This window comes from Triplophysa dalaica, chromosome 5, assembly GCF_015846415.1.
Source record: "Triplophysa dalaica isolate WHDGS20190420 chromosome 5, ASM1584641v1, whole genome shotgun sequence".
NCBI classification, from domain to species: Eukaryota; Metazoa; Chordata; class Actinopteri; order Cypriniformes; family Nemacheilidae; genus Triplophysa; species Triplophysa dalaica.
In genome coordinates this window covers 23802261-23824408 of record NC_079546.1, presented here as the reverse complement: position 1 = coordinate 23824408, position 22148 = coordinate 23802261, and the positions used below count along the sequence as shown (strand labels likewise).

The following is a 22148-nucleotide window of genomic DNA, read 5'->3' as shown; positions in this document are numbered from 1 at the left end:
TACATTATCAGTTAAACTTTAGTTATTAAATATATCATTTGTGTAGAAGTATGTGTGTCTGCCTGATGTTTTGAGCATCATACATGTGTTTATGTATAAGTGTGTTTACATTATCAGTTAAACTTTAGTTATTAAATATATCATTTGTGTAGAAGTATGTGTGTCTGCCTGATGTTTTGAGCATCATACATGTGTTTATGTATAAGTGTGTTTACATTATCAGTTAAACTTTAGTTATTAAATATATCATTTATGTAGAAGTATGTGTGTCTACCTGATGTTTTGAGCATCATACATGTGTTTATGTATAAGTGTGTTTACATTATCAGTTAAACTTTAGTTATTAAATATATCATTTGTGTAGAAGTATGTGTGTCTACCTGGGGCCCGTTTCAGAAAGCAGGGTAAGTGCAAACTCAGAGTAAGTCAACCCCAGAAAACGGAATACTCAGGGTTTTTGGTTTCAGAACGCGAGGTCTGTCAAACCCGCGACCGCGGGGTAAGTCAAGCCCATTTCAGAAATCGAGGTATCTTATACTCCGAGTGAGTAACCAGAGTAACCTACTCCGTGAACCTAACCTGGTCGGGAGCAGGTTTGATTCCGCAAACCCAGGGTTTGTTACAATCTCCACCCCCATTTCGAAGCGCGAGCGGTGTTGAAATTCCATACGCCATTTGTTTGTTCATTCACGTTCCTAATCGCGCTCGATAAAGTTACACAGACCTTAAAATGGCATGTCCGTTTATTCATGAACCCGTAGATGAGGAAGCTGCATTAATTCGCAGAGAGTTACATTTACGTCGAGAGAGAATTGTGAGGCCCCGTTTGGATGTTTTATCATATCCGGAGGATTTTTTATTTGAGCGATACCGATTTTCTTTACAGTCCATAACATATATACACACTCTGCTTCATCCTTACATCACAAACCTCACTCGTCGTGGCCGTGCTCTTACATCTGAGCAGATTTTGTGTATGGCATTACGTTTCTTTGCTAATGGTAGCTTTCTTTATAACACCGGGGATGCAGAACACGTTAGCAAGGCAACTGTATGCAGAGCGATAAGAAAAGTGTGCCTCGCTCTCAAGCACTTTTTGCACATTTTTGTTAAGTTTCCTGGCCACAAACCTGTGAGAGCCATCAAAGAGGAGTTTCACATGATTGCAGGTGAATGGTCTACATCTTTCTAAATTAGGCTGATCAAATAAATGTTGTTCTGCTAATAACATCTTGCTGCCGCCTCTGGAGGTAAGCTAATAATTAAAATCCCCTTTAGGATTTCCCAATGTGATTGGGTGCCTAGATGGCACCCATATACCCATCATCGCTCCTTCACAAAATGAGGCAGATTATGTCAATCGGAAGTCCATCCACAGCATTAATGTGCAGGTACACTGACATGGCCTAATGTTTCCTAATCTCAAAGCCTTTTTCCAAGTACAGTAACACTAATGTCTTTTTTTGTCACTGTAAAGATCATATGTGATGCTGCACACATAATTACAAATGTGGAGACTAAGTGGCCAGGCTCAGTTCATGATTCACGGATATATCGTGAGTCATCTCTGAGCAACAGAATGGGCCAAGGTAAGTAAATGTATGCACTGACTGAACACATGGTCATGTCTGTTTGTGGAAAAAACTAAACCAATGTGACCTTACAGGAGAGATGGATGGCCTTCTGCTGGGTGATAGGGGTTACCCATGCCAACCTACACTCATGACCCCTTACCCAGAACCTGAGCCAGGCCCCCAGCAGCACTTCAATATGGCACACAACAGGACACGAGCCCGGGTGGAGATGACCATAGGCCTGTTGAAATCACGTTTCCAGTGCCTGCGCCACCTCAGGGTGACCCCTGAAAGGGCTTGTGACATTATTGTGGCATGTGTTGTTCTTCATAATATTGCCATTATTAGAGGGGAGCAACACCCTGCCCTACAAACTCAAGATCCTGAAGCAGACCTCATACACACTGGGGATTTCCAGGATGGAAGGGTGGTCAGAGACCTCATATGCCGTAATGTCTTTGCAAATTAATGAACCACACCAACACAGGACTGTTAAATAAACTCAATTTATTCACAATTCATTTTGTCTTCTTTATGTCCTACAAATACAAAAGCAACAGTTAAATTCCCTATAAGGTTGTAAGACTGTTCCATTATTTTGTACACCCACCTCTAGTTTGTGCCTAAGGAGCTCAATTTCCAAATCTGTTTTTAGAATCTGACGGTCCAAGTACACAAGTTCTTTATCCGTCTTTTGTAATTTTTTTATTAGATGGAGCTTATATAGCTCCTTAACTGGCAACTGAAAAACACAAGACTGAGGTTAGATGTTGATGTTCGAAAAAATTCTGCAGATTCAAACAATGACATTTACTGAACATTACTCAACTGCATTAATTTGGGTGTCAGAATTTGATGGACCCTCCTCCTGTTCTGCCATGCTCTGTTCAAAAAATGAGAAGCATGTCAGTTCGTGCACATCTACCAACTAGAACTCTAGAGGTCTACTACGGAGTGTGTGATTTGGAAATACATGATATGAACATTACCTCTGTAGGCCTCTCTGTGTCAGCGGATAAGGTTTCTTCATCCCCTTCATCCTGTGAAGATGTGCATTTTGTGTAGTATTCACTTTTAAGAATGCCCTGAAATTTTTCAGCATGGGTTAGGCCACTTACAACTGCCTGGGGTTCTGTTGTGACAAGAGGTTCCACAAGGCTAACCTTACCATCAGAATCTGCTGAGACAAAGAAAAAGGCCAAAGAGAAATTATGGTAACTATAAGAGCCTGTACAAACCAAGATAGTCAAGCCTCTTACATATTATATAAGCACTTGTATCCTGGGGAGAAACAGGTTCTGATGAACTCCCTCCTGGAATTCCCTCAGCCACTGGTCGTCCAGTGTTGAGGCTCAAGGCCATCTCCTCTGCATCCGTCAGAGGTGGTGGTGCAGGACCTCCTCCTGTTTTACGTGCCTCTGCCCTCTTTCTATTGGCTGAGTAGACATGAAATAGTCAAATTATTGTCATTACTCTAATTAAGATATGCAGAGAGAATTTTCTCTGGTAGGCCATTACAACTGTTGATTACTTTCATTGGATGTGGTTTCACGGACTATCAAATCCAGTGCATAGCTGTTATACAGACATTATTTAGAATACCATAGTGCTCGGTTCTCCTCATAACTTTTAAGGCTTGTTTAAGTAATATATCAAACATATCCCAGTCAGGCATCCTATACTAGTAAGAGCATTTTATTTCTTTAAACTCACCTGACTGAATGATGTTTTTATATTTCATTTTCAGCTGCTGCCAAGTTCTTTTAATTGCAGAAGGATTGCACCTATATGAAAAAAACGTAGATGTGTGTGTGTGTACAATATATATAATATACTTTTAAATTAATTTTGTTGAAACTGTCAAAATTGTAATTATATTGAGCTCTACTAAATGTCTCCCTCTCTCTTTATATAAAGAGAGAGAGAGAGAGAGATTTAGTAGAGCTCAATATAATTACAATTTTGACAGTTTCAACAAAATTAATTTAAAAGTGATTGACATTTAAACTTACGCATTAACACGTGAAGCAATTTTCTCCCACGCCAACGCTCTTTCTTTTGCTGCTGCGGCTGTGTTGCTCTTTTTTCTAAATATCGGCTCATATTCACCGTAAGCTTGTAATAGTACCTCCAATTCCATTGGCGAGAAATAAACAGAGCGCTGTTTGTCACGTGCCGTTGCCATGGTGAATCGTGCTATCTTCACTCAATTGATGATGGCTTTTTATAGCCATGGTGCACGGGCGTAACCCAGAGTGAACTTACTCAGGGTTGATTAAACTAACTCAAATCAGCTGTTCTGAAACTGAAAACTCAGAGTAACGATTCTCTGAGTAAATCAACTCAGGGTTCAGATTTTAACTCGGTGTTGGTTGAACTTCCTTATTGAAACAGGCCCCTGATGTTTTGAGCATCATACGTGTGTTTATGTATAAGTGTGTCTACATTATCAGTTAAACTTTAGTTATTAAATATATCATTTATGTAGAAGTATGTGTGTCTACCTGATGTTTTGAGCATCATACGTGTGTTTATGTATAAGTGTGTTTACATTATCAGTTAAACTTTAGTTATTAAATATATCATTTGTGTAGAAGTATGTGTGTCTGCCTGATGTTTTGAGCATCATACATGTGTTTATGTATAAGTGTGTTTACATTATCAGTTAAACTTTAGTTATTAAATATATCATTTGTGTAGAAGTATGTGTGTCTACCTGATGTTTTGAGCATCATACGTGTGTTTATGTATAAGTGTGTTTACATTATCAGTTAAACTTTAGTTATTAAATATATCATTTGTGTAGAAGTATGTGTGTCTACCTGATGTTTTGAGCATCATACGTGTGTTTATGTATAAGTGTGTTTACATTATCAGTTAAACTTTAGTTATTAAATATATCATTTGTGTAGAAGTATGTGTGTCTACCTGATGTTTTGAGCATCATACGTGTGTTTATGTATAAGTGTGTTTACATTATCAGTTAAACTTTAGTTATTAAATATATCATTTGTGTAGAAGTATGTGTGTCTACCTGATGTTTTGAGCATCATACGTGTGTTTATGTATAAGTGTGTTTACATTATCAGTTAAACTTTAGTTATTAAATATATCATTTGTGTAGAAGTATGTGTGTCTACCTGATGTTTTGAGCATCATACATGTGTTTATGTATAAGTGTGTCTACATTATCAGTTAAACTTTAGTTATTAAATATATCATTTGTGTAGAAGTATGTGTGTCTACCTGATGTTTTGAGCATCATACGTGTGTTTATGTATAAGTGTGTTTACATTATCAGTTAAACTTTAGTTATTAAATATATCATTTGTGTAGAAGTATGTGTGTCTACCTGATGTTTTGAGCATCATACGTGTGTTTATGTATAAGTGTGTTTACATTATCAGTTAAACTTTAGTTATTAAATATATCATTTGTGTAGAAGTATGTGTGTCTACCTGATGTTTTGAGCATCATACGTGTGTTTATGTATAAGTGTGTCTACATTATCAGTTAAACTTTAGTTATTAAATATATCATTTGTGTAGAAGTATGTGTGTCTGCCTGATGTTTTGAGCATCATACGTGTGTTTATGTATAAGTGTGTTTACATTATCAGTTAAACTTTAGTTATTAAATATATCATTTGTGTAGAAGTATGTGTGTCTACCTGATGTTTTGAGCATCATACGTGTGTTTATGTATAAGTGTGTTTACATTATCAGTTAAACTTTAGTTATTAAATATATCATTTATGTAGAAGTATGTGTGTCTACCTGATGTTTTGAGCATCATACGTGTGTTTATGTATAAGTGTGTTTACATTATCAGTTAAACTTTAGTTATTAAATATATCATTTGTGTAGAAGTATGTGTGTCTACCTGATGTTTTGAGCATCATACGTGTGTTTATGTATAAGTGTGTTTACATTATCAGTTAAACTTTAGTTATTAAATATATCATTTGTGTAGAAGTATGTGTGTCTACCTGATGTTTTGAGCATCATACGTGTGTTTATGTATAAGTGTGTTTACATTATCAGTTAAACTTTAGTTATTAAATATATCATTTGTGTAGAAGTATGTGTGTCTACCTGATGTTTTGAGCATCATACGTGTGTTTATGTATAAGTGTGTCTACATTATCAGTTAAACTTTAGTTATTAAATATATCATTTGTGTAGAAGTATGTGTGTCTGCCTGATGTTTTGAGCATCATACGTGTGTTTATGTATAAGTGTGTTTACATTATCAGTTAAACTTTAGTTATTAAATATATCATTTGTGTAGAAGTATGTGTGTCTACCTGATGTTTTGAGCATCATACGTGTGTTTATGTATAAGTGTGTTTACATTATCAGTTAAACTTTAGTTATTAAATATATCATTTATGTAGAAGTATGTGTGTCTACCTGATGTTTTGAGCATCATACGTGTGTTTATGTATAAGTGTGTTTACATTATCAGTTAAACTTTAGTTATTAAATATATCATTTGTGTAGAAGTATGTGTGTCTACCTGATGTTTTGAGCATCATACATGTGTTTATGTATAAGTGTGTTTACATTATCAGTTAAACTTTAGTTATTAAATATATCATTTGTGTAGAAGTATGTGTGTCTACCTGATGTTTTGAGCATCATACGTGTGTTTATGTATAAGTGTGTTTACATTATCAGTTAAACTTTAGTTATTAAATATATCATTTATGTAGAAGTATGTGTGTCTGCCTGATGTTTTGAGCATCATACGTGTGTTTATGTATAAGTGTGTTTACATTATCAGTTAAACTTTAGTTATTAAATATATCATTTGTGTAGAAGTATGTGTGTCTACCTGATGTTTTGAGCATCATACGTGTGTTTATGTATAAGTGTGTTTACATTATCAGTTAAACTTTAGTTATTAAATATATCATTTGTGTAGAAGTATGTGTGTCTACCTGATGTTTTGAGCATCATACGTGTGTTTATGTATAAGTGTGTTTACATTATCAGTTAAACTTTAGTTATTAAATATATCATTTGTGTAGAAGTATGTGTGTCTACCTGATGTTTTGAGCATCATACGTGTGTTTATGTATAATTGTGTTTACATTATCAGTTAAACTTTAGTTATTAAATATATCATTTGTGTAGAAGTATGTGTGTCTACCTGATGTTTTGAGCATCATACGTGTGTTTATGTATAATTGTGTTTACATTATCAGTTAAACTTTAGTTATTAAATATATCATTTGTGTAGAAGTATGTGTGTCTACCTGATGTTTTGAGCATCATACGTGTGTTTATGTATAAGTGTGTTTACATTATCAGTTAAACTTTAGTTATTAAATATATCATTTGTGTAGAAGTATGTGTGTCTACCTGATGTTTTGAGCATCATACGTGTGTTTATGTATAAGTGTGTTTACATTATCAGTTAAACTTTAGTTATTAAATATATCATTTATGTAGAAGTATGTGTGTCTACCTGATGTTTTGAGCATCATACGTGTGTTTATGTATAAGTGTGTTTACATTATCAGTTAAACTTTAGTTATTAAATATATCATTTGTGTAGAAGTATGTGTGTCTACCTGATGTTTTGAGCATCATACGTGTGTTTATGTATAAGTGTGTTTACATTATCAGTTAAACTTTAGTTATTAAATATATCATTTGTGTAGAAGTATGTGTGTCTACCTGATGTTTTGAGCATCATACGTGTGTTTATGTATAAGTGTGTTTACATTATCAGTTAAACTTTAGTTATTAAATATATCATTTGTGTAGAAGTATGTGTGTCTACCTGATGTTTTGAGCATCATACGTGTGTTTATGTATAAGTGTGTTTACATTATCAGTTAAACTTTAGTTATTAAATATATCATTTATGTAGAAGTATGTGTGTCTGCCTGATGTTTTGAGCATCATACGTGTGTTTATGTATAAGTGTGTTTACATTATCAGTTAAACTTTAGTTATTAAATATATCATTTGTGTAGAAGTATGTGTGTCTGCCTGATGTTTTGAGCATCATACGTGTGTTTATGTATAAGTGTGTTTACATTATCAGTTAAACTTTAGTTATTAAATATATCATTTATGTAGAAGTATGTGTGTCTACCTGATGTTTTGAGCATCATACGTGTGTTTATGTATAAGTGTGTTTACATTATCAGTTAAACTTTAGTTATTAAATATATCATTTGTGTAGAAGTATGTGTGTCTACCTGATGTTTTGAGCATCATACGTGTGTTTATGTATAAGTGTGTTTACATTATCAGTTAAACTTTAGTTATTAAATATATCATTTGTGTAGAAGTATGTGTGTCTACCTGATGTTTTGAGCATCATACGTGTGTTTATGTATAAGTGTGTTTACATTATCAGTTAAACTTTAGTTATTAAATATATCATTTGTGTAGAAGTATGTGTGTCTACCTGATGTTTTGAGCATCATACGTGTGTTTATGTATAAGTGTGTTTACATTATCAGTTAAACTTTAGTTATTAAATATATCATTTGTGTAGAAGTATGTGTGTCTACCTGATGTTTTGAGCATCATACGTGTGTTTATGTATAATTGTGTTTACATTATCAGTTAAACTTTAGTTATTAAATATATCATTTGTGTAGAAGTATGTGTGTCTACCTGATGTTTTGAGCATCATACGTGTGTTTATGTATAATTGTGTTTACATTATCAGTTAAACTTTAGTTATTAAATATATCATTTGTGTAGAAGTATGTGTGTCTACCTGATGTTTTGAGCATCATACGTGTGTTTATGTATAAGTGTGTTTACATTATCAGTTAAACTTTAGTTATTAAATATATCATTTGTGTAGAAGTATGTGTGTCTACCTGATGTTTTGAGCATCATACGTGTGTTTATGTATAAGTGTGTTTACATTATCAGTTAAACTTTAGTTATTAAATATATCATTTGTGTAGAAGTATGTGTGTCTACCTGATGTTTTGAGCATCATACGTGTGTTTATGTATAAGTGTGTTTACATTATCAGTTAAACTTTAGTTATTAAATATATCATTTGTGTAGAAGTATGTGTGTCTACCTGATGTTTTGAGCATCATACGTGTGTTTATGTATAAGTGTGTTTACATTATCAGTTAAACTTTAGTTATTAAATATATAATTTGTGTAGAAGTATGTGTGTCTACCTGATGTTTTGAGCATCATACGTGTGTTTATGTATAAGTGTGTCTACATTATCAGTTAAACTTTAGTTATTAAATATATCATTTGTGTAGAAGTATGTGTGTCTACCTGATGTTTTGAGCATCATACGTGTGTTTATGTATAATTGTGTTTACATTATCAGTTAAACTTTAGTTATTAAATATATCATTTGTGTAGAAGTATGTGTGTCTACCTGATGTTTTGAGCATCATACGTGTGTTTATGTATAAGTGTGTTTACATTATCAGTTAAACTTTAGTTATTAAATATATCATTTGTGTAGAAGTATGTGTGTCTACCTGATGTTTTGAGCATCATACATGTGTTTATGTATAAGTGTGTTTACATTATCAGGAAATCAAGGCGTTCCTGTCTGAGTTTATCTCTCAGCTTCTTGTCTAAGCTCTGGTCATATCAAGACTGGACGACTGCAGTTCTCTATAAACCCACACGTTCTCAATAAAATGTTCTGTTTTATGTTCAAAATGTTTTGCACACTGCATGGGTCGAACTTGATCAATTAATTTGGAGTTAATGCACTTCTATGTTTCATTATCAAGATGCGGTTGTGTTAATGTCAAGAGACTTTGGAGATTGTGAGGATACCCAACTGTAGAATAAGCTAATGCATGCCACTGTTTTTCTGACTTAAGGTAACATCGGCAGGCGCCGACCATGTTTAAGCACAAACGATTTAAAACGTGATGTCGACCATCATGGACGCACACACACCAACACGGAACATGCTCAACAAAAGTGACTTCTGGTCTGTGGTTTACAAAGTGTGGTTCACTCATTATTACATAGTCTTGTTGTCAGCCCAACATATACAGGAAAATAAGACATAAGACATTAAGAACCTGTCAAATTGTGCATTTGGGAGTATTACATTTAGTCATTTGGCAGACGCTTTTTTATCCAATTGCTTTAAAATAAACCCTGGATACGACCGTTGAGAGAGTATAAACATGAATCAGAACTAAAGTGTTTAGCCGGATACCACTTGATGATGCCACCGATGAGCAAGCTAGCACTCGACATCATCAGGCGACATTAAACGACTTTCCGTGCTGGCTGTAGCTACTTCCAAATGAAAAAGAGTTGGTAATATTGGTTCACTGCACGGCACCAAAAAAGTGCAGACATGGGGACGGCATGACAGCGGATCAAACTGTATATTGGGTAAAAAGATTGTACTCACCCCGCCTCTTGCGCAACGGTGAGTTTGGCGTTTCAAACACAAACAAACACAGTATAAACAATTCATCATATAATGCGATTTATCGGAATGAGACATTGAATTTGGGAGTTGAATAGATCGATTGACTGAATGGAACAACAGAATTAAGGAATTCCCCTAAGATGATTGTTTCTGTTGGCAGAAATGTACCTGCCGTTCGAACATAATCGCATTGGCTTGGCGTATCGTATGATCAGGTCGAAATGTGTGGATCTTGTGAACAGTCCTGTCCTGATAGTAGGAATCTGTCGCTAGCAGCGCTGGTGTATCCAACGCACAGGCCTTGAGCAGCCAGCTAACGTGCCGGCGGCTCTTGTATTTGGGAATAAAGAAGTGACGAGCGCTATGTAAACCAGCAGAGATACAGAATCATGTCCTGCAGCTGTGGGGAAAGATGTATGTAGTAAGAGATGCTTCACGGATCGGGCCTGTCGTGGGGCTGCAATGATTTAGAGACCCGTAAGATCCATCGAATACATAGTGTCCTTCATGTTTGGGTTCCATGTGTAATTAACTTGATGAAAAGCCAAAAGAACGTGCGATATAAACAAAGTGCTGTTCTGCTTGTGCGTCTATTAGCAGCACTTGATGCCAAATGTCCGAGGCAGGATTATAACTTGTAGAGAATCCTCAGAGATAACATCAAACGATACTTACCGATGCTTATTTGGCGAGGTTGTTTGTCTATTTATGATAGAACTTGCTTGAGCTGATAAGGTACACTGTAAAAAATGCCCGTGAAGTTTACGGTAAAATTCTGTTGTTTTCACACAAAAACATGTTATCAGAAAGCATCCGTAAAAAATACGGAAAAACACTGTAAAAGTGCTTGTGAAATTAACAGTGAAATTCTGTAGTTTTCACAGAGAAAACTGTTGTCAAAAAACGTCCGTAAAAATACGAAAAACAAATTCTCTGGGAAATGAACAATTAAATTCCATAGTTTTCACAAGGAGTTTTTTAACTCCACAAACACTTTTATCACCTTCACTTACAGACACCACTGTCACTTTATTTCTCTTGCACGTCTACAAAAGTTCTAATTGAGAATTAACACAAGTTTACATGTTAATGGTTTTGTTGAGTCACCATTATGGTGAAGAGTGTTTGCTTTAGTTGTGGTCTTGACCATTTGCTTTCCATGTGAAGAAGTCTTTCCCCAGTTTTGCTATGTGTGTGTTGAAACATAGACCGAAACAGGTGGGTAAAAGCTCAGACAAAGCAAGCTATTAACTTCTTTAGGTTGGAGAGTAAGTACATGGTTGAGAGTTTAGGTAGTGCCTTATTTATGATATTGAATGAAATTAATTAATATACTGAATGTCTTTAACAGCACATCTAACACATGATAAATGTTCTAGCAGATATCTAGAATATAACAGTTTGTCTCAACAATGGTGACAACAGAAAAAAAAAACATTAAAGATAAACGCAATGCATTCTGGGTATCATCAAAGCACAAACTCATCAATGACTCCCAGCATGCATTGCGGCTGTAAGATTTTCAATTGTTAGTCACCACTGTTGAGATTCATACACTGATTCTTGATATCTGAGTCAAAGACCAAATGCAAATCTTTTGACAGTTCAAAAATTCAACTTTTATATTGATTGTTTCTGGAAATGTGAATTTTAAATGTAAATTCATTTAGACGTTTGAAACAAACAAAAAAAGTAATTAAACAACATCGTAGAATTAGCTTTTGAGAAAATCTAATCACATTTTCACTTGTTGTCATTTTCTACAAAACTATGTTTTATATAAAACAATGTCATAGCAGCCCAAAGAAAAATGGTAATATATATATGACGGCTGAAAGAGCCCAACGAAAGCAAACCCTGATCACAAAAACGGTGACTTTAAATACATCAATAAAGCATCAAGTCATGGCTGTTATGCTGCAGTCCCTGTGAAGCAGAAGTGATGATCGTCTTCAGTATTCTGACGTATTTACAAGATGAATAGTGGGTGTGGCTCATGTTTTCTACTGTGAATTGATTGGATGAATAAAAACAGGATGTTCCCGTAATTTTATGGTAGCTTGCTGGCAACCACAGCTGCCGGTATTTTTCCGTAAAAACTACGGAATTTGTACTTTCTCTCTTTTTTCTGATATTTAATGTTTTGTGGGTCACCACTATGCTGAAAGTGGAGTCTGTGTTTAAGGCAAGGTCAGGCAATGGCATGCCGATGTCATGCTGCATGTTGCTTTGTTTAAATGTGACTTTAATGTTTTAATAACAAATTACAAAGAAGAAAATTAAGTAAATGTAATGTTTTCACTTTTGTGCATTTGGACCAAGTTTCAATTTTATATATAGAAATTCTGTTAATGTAAAAGACTCAAAGGTATTAAGTTCATACACAGCTTGAAGTTTGTGCCCTGAAGTTTTTTTTTTTTTAAACTGAATTTTACTGGCAACCACAGCTGCCGGTATTTTTCCGTAAAATTTACGGAACATTTTTTACAGTGTAGATGTGGTGATTGCTGATGATGTACCAGCACAGATGGTTATCCTGAGATTGCGTGCTCGTACTGAGAGGTATTTGCTGATTTGTCTTACAAGATGAAAAGAAGAGTGAATAAAATGTACATTCAGTGCATTAACGGTCCTCTGTCCTCCAGCTGATTCTAATCAGACCATTGATTCTCATTGTATTATGGGATATATAGGTGACATTGGATTGAGTACAATCAAAATCAGAATGCATTGTGGGTAAAAAGGAGTGAACAAATGTAGGGAATTAGTTGTTTGCTCAGAACACTACAAAAAGGTGGACAGCCGATATAGTTCACTATATAGCAGACAGATAGTACACAATTTCTATAACAAACCGCTTTATGGTAATAAATGAAACAGGAAAGATTGAAAATCGTAATCAACAGATTACCTTCGTTTTGTTTCAGTATAACAATGTTATCATGAGAAGATCAGTCTGTGTGCCGCACACAATGCAAACAATCAAGGGATTGTCTTTTGCAGTGTCAAGTAGTTTGCAGATGACCCCTAACTAGCAAACTAGCTTAAATGTGTTGCAGAGAATAACAAATCAACTGTCATCTGTGTTGAATTGTACGCTGTGATACGTTACAAATAAGACAATGTTTATACAGTTAAACTCCAATACATTTCTTTTGATGTTTTTCACAGCTGAATATCCGTCTTCCATCAAACCTCTAATCAATGTAGTGTTAGGTACACCATATAACACGCCTATCCATAAAAATCACTGTGTCATATAAATGAAGGTGAAGAGATGCAGTTTATTTCCGTTTCTAATGAAGTTGCTCACAACCTCGAGCCCTTTCCTCTAAGGAATCCAGGAATAGATGACAAGTCTTTTTTTCTTTCTTTTGTTTAATGACGGTTGGCAAAGCAGCTTTTGATGCATATCAGCCACCTCGGTGTCAACTTACCCTCTATAAATGTTATGTGAGTTTATATGTATTATATGTATATGTCTAGAAACTTTCCTGTTCATATAAACTCACATAACATTTAGAGAGGCTTTTATGAAGAGGATTTAATGTCATTTACTGATGTTATTTATTGTCATGTTATTAATATATAACAGAAATGTATTAAAATGTTTTATGATTTTTTATTGTTTATATGAATTCCTTGTCTTGCTATTCAATGTTATTCCTTATTAATAAATTATCACCTTTTGATTTTTACTGTTGCCACAAGTCTGTGATTTTTATTTTTATTATTAACATTTTGTCTTTGTTTTTAACCAGCAATATATTAGTTTTTAATCAATAATAGAGATGAATAAATATAAACAAATATCTATAAAACTATGAAAAACTACTATTTCCATTTTTTACAAATCTTGATGAGAATTAATAATTAAATGTCCTATATTATTAATATCATCGATTATAGAAATGTATAATAAAGCAATAAGCCCCAAGAAGCCGTGGGTTACAGGGCATTTTATAACAGCTAAGGGGCGTTGTTAGACACGACGCGAAGCGGAGCGAAGTGCCTAAACCCCTTTGGCTGTTATAAAATGCACTGTAACCCACGGCTTCTTGGGGCTTATTGCTTTTATAAAAACAGTTACTGTACTCCATATGCTTAGCAAGGTTTCATTAAATAAAGTAAATAAAAAGATATTTAGGCTATGTGGTGCGTGCGGTCAGCCGTTATATATCAGGGTATTTTATAACAGCTTAGAACTCCGCTCAGCCAATCAGAATCAAGGACCAGAACTGACCGTTTTATAAACCCTAATATTGTGTTGAACTTCACACGTCATACCACTAGGTGGATGAATACACATTTGAACACCTGTTTACCAAATACATGAAACATGGCATCAACACGTGTTTACTGACTTCACTGAACATTCTGTGTGTCAAGAATCTCAGAATCGAACCCAATAGCAGACAGAGACGGGACGAGATGATACGGGGTTAACAGATTTAATATATATATATAACAAGACAGAACAAAAAGGCAAAACAAAACCCACGAAGGGGAAAACAATACAGGATAAATAATAATGTAAACTATAACAACAAACACTGACTAACTAAACTATAAACACGAACACTTGATACAAAACTAAACTAACACTTACTAAGACTGGAGGGAAACTGGAACTTGGCAGACAAGGCACAACAAACAGCATACAGGCAAGGTAGACGCACGGCATACAAGTACATATCACAGACAATGAACGCGCACTAGACAAAGAAACAAGAGGATGTTTTATAGGGGAAGGTAATTAACACTAACTAGGAAACAGGAGGGTAGGAATGATCACGTGACTCGGGGAGAGTATGGAAGTACTTAACCGACAAGACATCTCTCCCCACATGAAACCATCAGGCTATGCCATGGCTCCACTTGAGACAAGAAATAAAACATGACATGGTAGTGGAACCATGACATAAGCCCCCCCTTTAATGAACACCTCCAGGTGTTCATCAAGGGGTCACTAACAAGACAAGACTGACTTAGACAAGGACAAAGACCAGACAGACAAGGTGAACATGATCAGGGGCATGCAGGACAAAATTATGCATGGGTTGGGGTGGGATAATAAAAATAACAAACAAGGGAGGGGGGGTGGGGGCAAACAAGAAAACTTGGGAAGTCCAGAAGGGGGAGGGCTGGGTGGGGAAATTCCAGCCCTTGGGGACGCGCCAGGGCGCGGAGCCCCAGGAGGCTTGACAGGGGTAGTTCTGGGGGGAACCGTCCTAGTTCCCTGCAGGACTGTAGGGCTGGACCACGGCTGAAATGCCGGGCTGGACCAGGGTCTGAAGATCGGCCTGACAGGGTTGGACGGCGGCTGGGCAGCATGACTTGACGGCGGCTGGGCAGCATGACTTGACGGCGGCTGGGCAGCATGACTTGACGGCGGCTGGGCAGCATGACTTGACGGCGGCTGGGCAGCATGACTTGACGGCGGCTGGGCAGCATGACTTGACGGCGGCTGGGCAGCATGACTTGACGGCGGCTGGGCAGCATGACTTGACGGCGGCTGGGCAGCATGACTTGACGGCGGCTGGGCAGCATGACTTGACGGCGGCTGGGCAGCATGACTTGACGGCGGCTGGGCAGCATGACTTGACGGCGGCTGGGCAGCATGACTTGACGGCGGCTGGGCAGCATGACTTGACGGCGGCTGGGCAGCATGACTTGACGGCGGCTGGGCAGCATGACTTGACGGCGGCTGGGCAGCATGACTTGACGGCGGCTGGGCAGCATGACTTGACGGCGGCTGGGCAGCATGACTTGACGGCGGCTGGGCAGCATGACTTGACGGCGGCTGGGCAGCATGACTTGACGGCGGCTGGGCAGCATGACTTGACGGCGGCTGGGCAGCATGACTTGACGGCGGCTGGGCAGCATGACTTGACGGCGGCTGGGCAGCATGACTTGACGGCGGCTGGGCAGCATGACTTGACGGCGGCTGGGCAGCATGACTTGACGGCGGCTGGGCAGCATGACTTGACGGCGGCTGGGCAGCGCTCTCTGACGGCGGCTCCTGGAACGGGCTTGGTTCCGGCTCCTGGAACGGGCTTGGTTCCGGCTCCTGGAACGGGCTTGGTTCCGGCTCCTGGAACGGGCTTGGTTCCGGCTCCTGGAACGGGCTTGGTTCCGGCTCCTGGAACGGGCTTGGTTCCGGCTCCTGGAACGGGCTTGGTTCCGGCTCCTGGAACGGGCTTGGTTCCGGCTCCTGGAAGGAATCCGCGGCCGGAACGGCCGCTCGGACCTTCACCTTCCCACGGCGCCCCCCCAAAAAATATTTAGGACTGGATAGCACCGGACTGGATAGCACCGGACTGGATAGCACCGGACTGGATAGCACCGGACTGGATAGCACCGGACTGGATAGCACCGGACTGGATAGCACCGGACTGGATAGCACCGGACTGGATAGCACCGGACTGGATAGCACCGGACTGGATAGCACCGGACTGGATAGCACCGGACTGGATAGCACCGGACTGGATAGCACCGGACTGGATAGCACCGGACTGGATAGCACCGGACTGGATAGCACCGGACTGGATAGCACCGGACTGGATAGCACCGGACTGGATAGCACCGGACTGGATAGCACCGGACTGGATAGCACCGGGCTGGATAGCACCGGGCTGGATAGCACCGGACTGGATAGCACCGGACTGGATAGCTCCGGACTGGATAGCACCGGACTGGATAGCACCGGACTGGATAGCACCGGACTGGATACTCCTCTACCCCGCCTCCTCCTCCGGAAAATCGGAGCCATGGCTGGGCTCGAGGAGGACAGAGGGGGTTCTGGGACAGAGGAGTCTATTGGCGGCGTCCCAGAGTCTCTCCTCCCCCACTCATCACGGACCCCACCAGAGGGACCGGCGACCATGGAGCTCAAGCCAGCGGGTACTGAGTCCCCCAGGGCTGCGGCGGCCACGACGAGATTCCCCGGAGCGTTCGACCGTGAGGCGGGAGTCCCAAGTGGAACTTCACCTCCGGGATCGCTCCGGTTGCTCACGAACCTGGCCGTGTCCGCAAACCCCAGGGGAGCCAGCAGCCTCTTCTCCGACGGCGTGAGGCGCCGAGTGAGGCAGCAGTTGAAAATTGTTTTCAACTCCTCCTCTCCAAACTCGGTCATCACCGCCGCCGTCGAAAATAGCTCGGCGAACTCCCGATCACCGACGCTCCCCTGGCGAAGTCCAAGCATTAAGTGGGCTTGGAGGGACCGTGGGACTGATAGCTCCGGACTCGGGACCACCGGACTGGACGGGACCACCGGACTGGACGGGACCACCGGACTGGACGGGACCACCGGACTGGACGGGACCACCGGACTGGACGGGACCACCGGACTAGACGGGACCACCGGACTAGACGGGACCACCGGACTAGACGGGACCACCGGACTAGACGGGACCACCGGACTAGACGGGACCACCGGACTAGACGGGACCACCGGACTAGACGGGACCACCGGACTAGACGGGACCACCGGACTAGACGGGACCACCGGACTAGACGGGACCACCGGACTAGACGGGACCACCGGACTAGACGGGACCACCGGACTAGACGGGACCACCGGACTAGACGGGACCACCGGACTCCTCTTCTTTCTCCTCCGCTTGCCAACAGAACTGGTGGGCGGTGGAGTGGCTACAGGAGGCGAAGAGAGACCTGCGAACCCGATCTGCAGGGCACGATTCTCCGGGATGGCGGGCAGCTCCGTGGGAGAACTCACCCTGGACCACTCACGATCTAGAAGGGCCTGGACCGTGTCCGCGAAGCCCTGGGACTTCAGCTGGCGCATCTCAGCGGGTCCTAGGGGTTCATCGAGGCAACTATTAAAAATAGTTTTTAACTCCGCCTCGTTGAACCCCGAGGACCGCGCTGCGGCCAGGAAGTCAAAGGCAAAGTCCTTCACGGACCCTCCCTGCTGCCGGAGGCCAAACAAAACGTGGGCTTGGTGGCCTCTTGTGGCAGCGATCCCCCGTTCTTCCATTCTGCCTGCTGGGTTCAGAGGAGGCGCGTTCATTCTGTCAAGAATCTCAGAATCGAACCCAATAGCAGACAGAGACGGGACGAGATGATACGGGGTTAACAGATTTAATATATATATATAACAAGACAGAACAAAAAGGCAAAACAAAACCCACGAAGGGGAAAACAATACAGGATAAATAATAATGTAAACTATAACAACAAACACTGACTAACTAAACTATAAACACGAACACTTGATACAAAACTAAACTAACACTTACTAAGACTGGAGGGAAACTGGAACTTGGCAGACAAGGCACAACAAACAGCATACAGGCAAGGTAGACGCACGGCATACAAGTACATATCACAGACAATGAACGCGCACTAGACAAAGAAACAAGAGGATGTTTTATAGGGGAAGGTAATTAACACTAACTAGGAAACAGGAGGGTAGGAATGATCACGTGACTCGGGGAGAGTATGGAAGTACTTAACCGACAAGACATCTCTCCCCACATGAAACCATCAGGCTATGCCATGGCTCCACTTGAGACAAGAAATAAAACATGACATGGTAGTGGAACCATGACACTGTGAACATGAACAAAGAATCTCAGCTCAACAAGAACAACACGGTGTGTATCAGCGGACAGATACACGATGCTTCTCATGTTATAACTTCAAGATGAAACACAAAATATTTTAATGCAGTTTTACAAAACGGAAGAGACGAATAACACGACATCATCGTCTTCATCTCAGAGAAACATGAAACATTCACTACAGCTGCAGGAAATGAAACAGCTCTTAAACTGAACAACGTCAAAAGACAACTGAGTGAATTCAATGTAATAATCTTTTAAAATGACACGTCATAGTACTGTAACATTAGGGATGTAACGACTCAAAGTAAGCCAATTGAAAATCAATTATAATGTGACAATTCAATCCGGTTGAGATGTTATATGAATCGCAATACCGCTGTTTTCCCGGATAAAGAAATTGGAGGCGGCTGTGTTTCACGCCTGCTTGTTTTGCATCAACGTACATTTAATTTCTTAATTCTCTTAAATGAACATGACGTAGATCATTGTAATGTGTTTAGCTGTGCAGATGGATCAGTGTATACTGTACAGAGCGAGTTCTCCAGTATAAACACACATTGTGATCAGAACGACTCATGAATGACTCATTTCAACAGATTCATTTAAACTATTGAACTTTTCAGTCACTAGTGAATACAAGAGATCATTGAATCATTCAAAGTGAAGCACAGAGAATGAAAGATGTGAAGGAGCTTTACTCATTTAGAAAGACTGCTTCATTCATTTGGCTAATGTGGGCTGAAAAGTAAATTGAAAATGATAAAAGAGCTTCAGATTAAAAAAACATTTCTGTTTGGTTGAATAAAGGTAACACTTGTAGATATGTGAAAAACGTGGATTTAAGATATTTCATAGAAGGGAAAAGATCTTAGAAAAGCACATTTTGTTTATATTAAAGAGAGTTGTAATTTCATAATCTTTTTATTTGATTTGTAATTTGTTTTAATATGAAAGTTTTGTTACTTGACATGAAATATATTTTATATCACAAACAAATGTGCAGCATTTGAGACAAATTAAAAATGATCAAAAATGCCTTTTTATTGTGTCTCAACTCATTTAGTAAAAATAAGCTATTAAATGTTATCGTGACATATATGGTGAATCACATTGCATCGTGAGCTTAGTGAATCATTACATCCCTAGTAAACATTCAATGTACTTGCAGTATATCATTACTATGATAACATTAAAATATTTGCCCTTACAAAAATGTACCATCATTACCACAAAACAATCATGGTTTTGAGAACCATGTTCTTTACAAACTAATTAAAATAATAAAACTAATAATTTTAATGTTTGCCATAGCTAATCATTACACAAATAACCCTGCTTACTAAACGTTAACATAAATTATAAAATCAGATTTATCTTTGTTGTTCAAGTGAATACATTTACTAATTTTACTTACATGTTCTGTGTAAATTTGCCTCCAGACTTTGTTATTGATATCTTTATCAGCATCACAATGAAACATATGGATCATTGCATGATATATCTCTATAAGTTTCTGTAATCACATTTTTACTTGTTATTAGATAACCAAGACTACGTCATCATGTGCAACCGGCAGACAACTATTGATATCACAAACTTGACATTCCAATACAGAACAAACAAGACAAAGACACAACTGACCACAGCAGAAATATAAGAAATGGATTCATATCAGATGGTAAGAAAATTGTATTAAATGCACCACCATGACACACAAAGTGAGAGAGCTGCTATTTTAATACTCGGAGGGCAAAGATTAAAATTGGGCCCATTCAATGTTACACTAACACACATCACAAAGCTTCAAACTCTCACTCTACTTGATATTAGGGTTCAGCTTTTCTGGTGTTAAGCAAAACTGATCCATCATGCTTACAATTATTCTCAATGTTTCTTTAAACTGATATTTTTTATCATTGAATTAATATTCAAGAAAACATCCCCCACACCATTACACCACCACCATAATTGCATTAATGAGAAATTGAACAGGTGTTTCTAATAATCCTTTAGGTGAGTGTAGGATACTGAATTACATAGAAACTGACAGAAATTTTCTAATTCAAGACTCTGCTCGTGGCCTACAAGACCACCACTGGTTCAGCACCACCTTATCTTCACTCGCTAAAACAGACATATGTACCCGCCAGATCCCTACATTCTGCAAATGAGCGACGTCTTGTGGTGCCATCACATAAAGGTAAAAATCTCTTCCACGTACCTTCTCCGGATCTGTTCCACCTATGTGGAACGATCTGCCCGCTGCTACAAGATCTGCAGATTCTGTAGCCATCTTTAAGAAACCTCTGAAAACACATCTGACTGATCTGTTCTAACTCTATTTTCTTCTCTACACTTAAAAAAAAAAGATTCTGTATACTGTCAGGGCTGTACCCATCTTTCTCAAAGAAAGCTCTGGAACCCCCCGACCATCACACTGGAAGGTTACAGTTTCACAAAAGCTTCGAGCTGACACGCCCAGGCCTGTTACTGTCACTTTGCTAGAGATTGTGACGCGATACAGCGTTGTGGCGTTTTCCATAGGCAACCCCATCTGTCGTTCTCGACACAACGTCGAGAGACCAACAGAAAGGGAACGTCTTGGTTACGTATGTAACCTCAGTTCCCTGATGAAGGGACCGAGCGGTGTGTCCCTTATGCCACAAACACGTATCGTATTCTGCTGCAGTCGTGAGAGGCTCTCAGGCTCTTCAGAACAAGAGGTAAATGAATGCTGCACGCCGGCTTCTTTTTATACCGGACATCCGGGGTAGGAGACCGGCATGCAAATTTCATTCGCCAAATTTCATTGGCCTTTTCTATAGTAGTCAGAGTTGATTGGTTCTCAAGGGCGAACCCCATCTGTCGTTCTCAACACAACGTCTCGTTCCCTCCATCAGGGAACTGAGGTTACAAACGTAACCAAGACGTTTCTTCTGGCTTGAAATGAGGCGGAGGTGGTCCCATCCTGATGTCATGTGTAAACCTACCGTACCTTTATGTGGATTGACCAAGCACTTTAAAAACAACATAAAACAAGTTCTAAAATTAGATGAAAATGACAATTATTAAAACATTAGCTTAATTCAACCAAATTTCCTTTCATTTTAAATCAAATAAAGCTTTTCAACTAAATTTTCAGCCCGAAATTAACAGCCAAATAAATGAACCGGTCTTATATGAGCAAAGCTCCTTCACATCCTCCGTCCTCTTTTAGTTCACTGAGCTTTGAATGATTCACTGATCTCTTATATTCGCTAGTGACTGAAAGTTTAAACAGTTTAAACGAATCCGTTCGAATGATTCATTCCTTTTCGAGTCGTTCTGATAACAATGTGCGTTTATACTGGCAAACTAATTGTGAAGAGTATAACGCTGATATAACGAGCCAACTGATAACGAAACGGCGCCTCCATTTTTGTGTAATGCCGCAACTGCAGTTACAATCCTTACGAAGTTTACCATGGTTTTACTACAGTTAAAACAAAATAAATATGGTTTCTGTAAAACCATGGTTTTGCTCTAAATTATCAATGCACCAAAAAAACATGGTTACCACACTTGTACCATAAAAACA

At 39.1% G+C, this 22148-nt stretch overlaps 2 protein-coding genes across 6 annotated transcripts; one reads left to right on the top strand and one right to left on the bottom strand.

The window, feature by feature from the left end:
• The first annotated feature begins 673 nt into the window (after window positions 1-673).
• On the top strand, window positions 674-2071 carry LOC130421136 (putative nuclease HARBI1). Its single transcript, XM_056748857.1, has 4 exons — window positions 674-1169; window positions 1279-1391; window positions 1478-1589; window positions 1667-2071. The coding sequence occupies exons 1-4, from the start codon at window positions 731-733 to the stop codon at window positions 2041-2043; spliced, it is 1041 nt and encodes a 346-aa protein (XP_056604835.1). The 5' UTR covers window positions 674-730; the 3' UTR covers window positions 2044-2071.
• On the bottom strand, window positions 2067-3761 carry LOC130421137 (uncharacterized). Of its 5 annotated transcripts, none has more exons than XM_056748860.1 (7): window positions 3587-3761; window positions 3288-3358; window positions 2834-3010; window positions 2564-2754; window positions 2404-2457; window positions 2185-2316; window positions 2067-2113 (listed from the first exon to the last, which is right to left on the bottom strand). In XM_056748860.1, exons 1-7 carry the CDS (start codon window positions 3757-3759, stop codon window positions 2093-2095), a joined length of 819 nt encoding a protein of 272 aa, XP_056604838.1. In that variant the 5' UTR covers window positions 3760-3761; the 3' UTR covers window positions 2067-2092. The 5 variants fall into 5 exon arrangements, with proteins under 5 accessions (XP_056604838.1, XP_056604839.1, XP_056604840.1 ...); XM_056748861.1 differs by having other exon boundaries at window positions 2067-2316; window positions 2564-2614; window positions 2693-2754; XM_056748862.1 differs by having other exon boundaries at window positions 2067-2316; window positions 2564-2614; window positions 2693-2751.
• Window positions 3762-22148: the final 18387 nt, after the last annotated feature.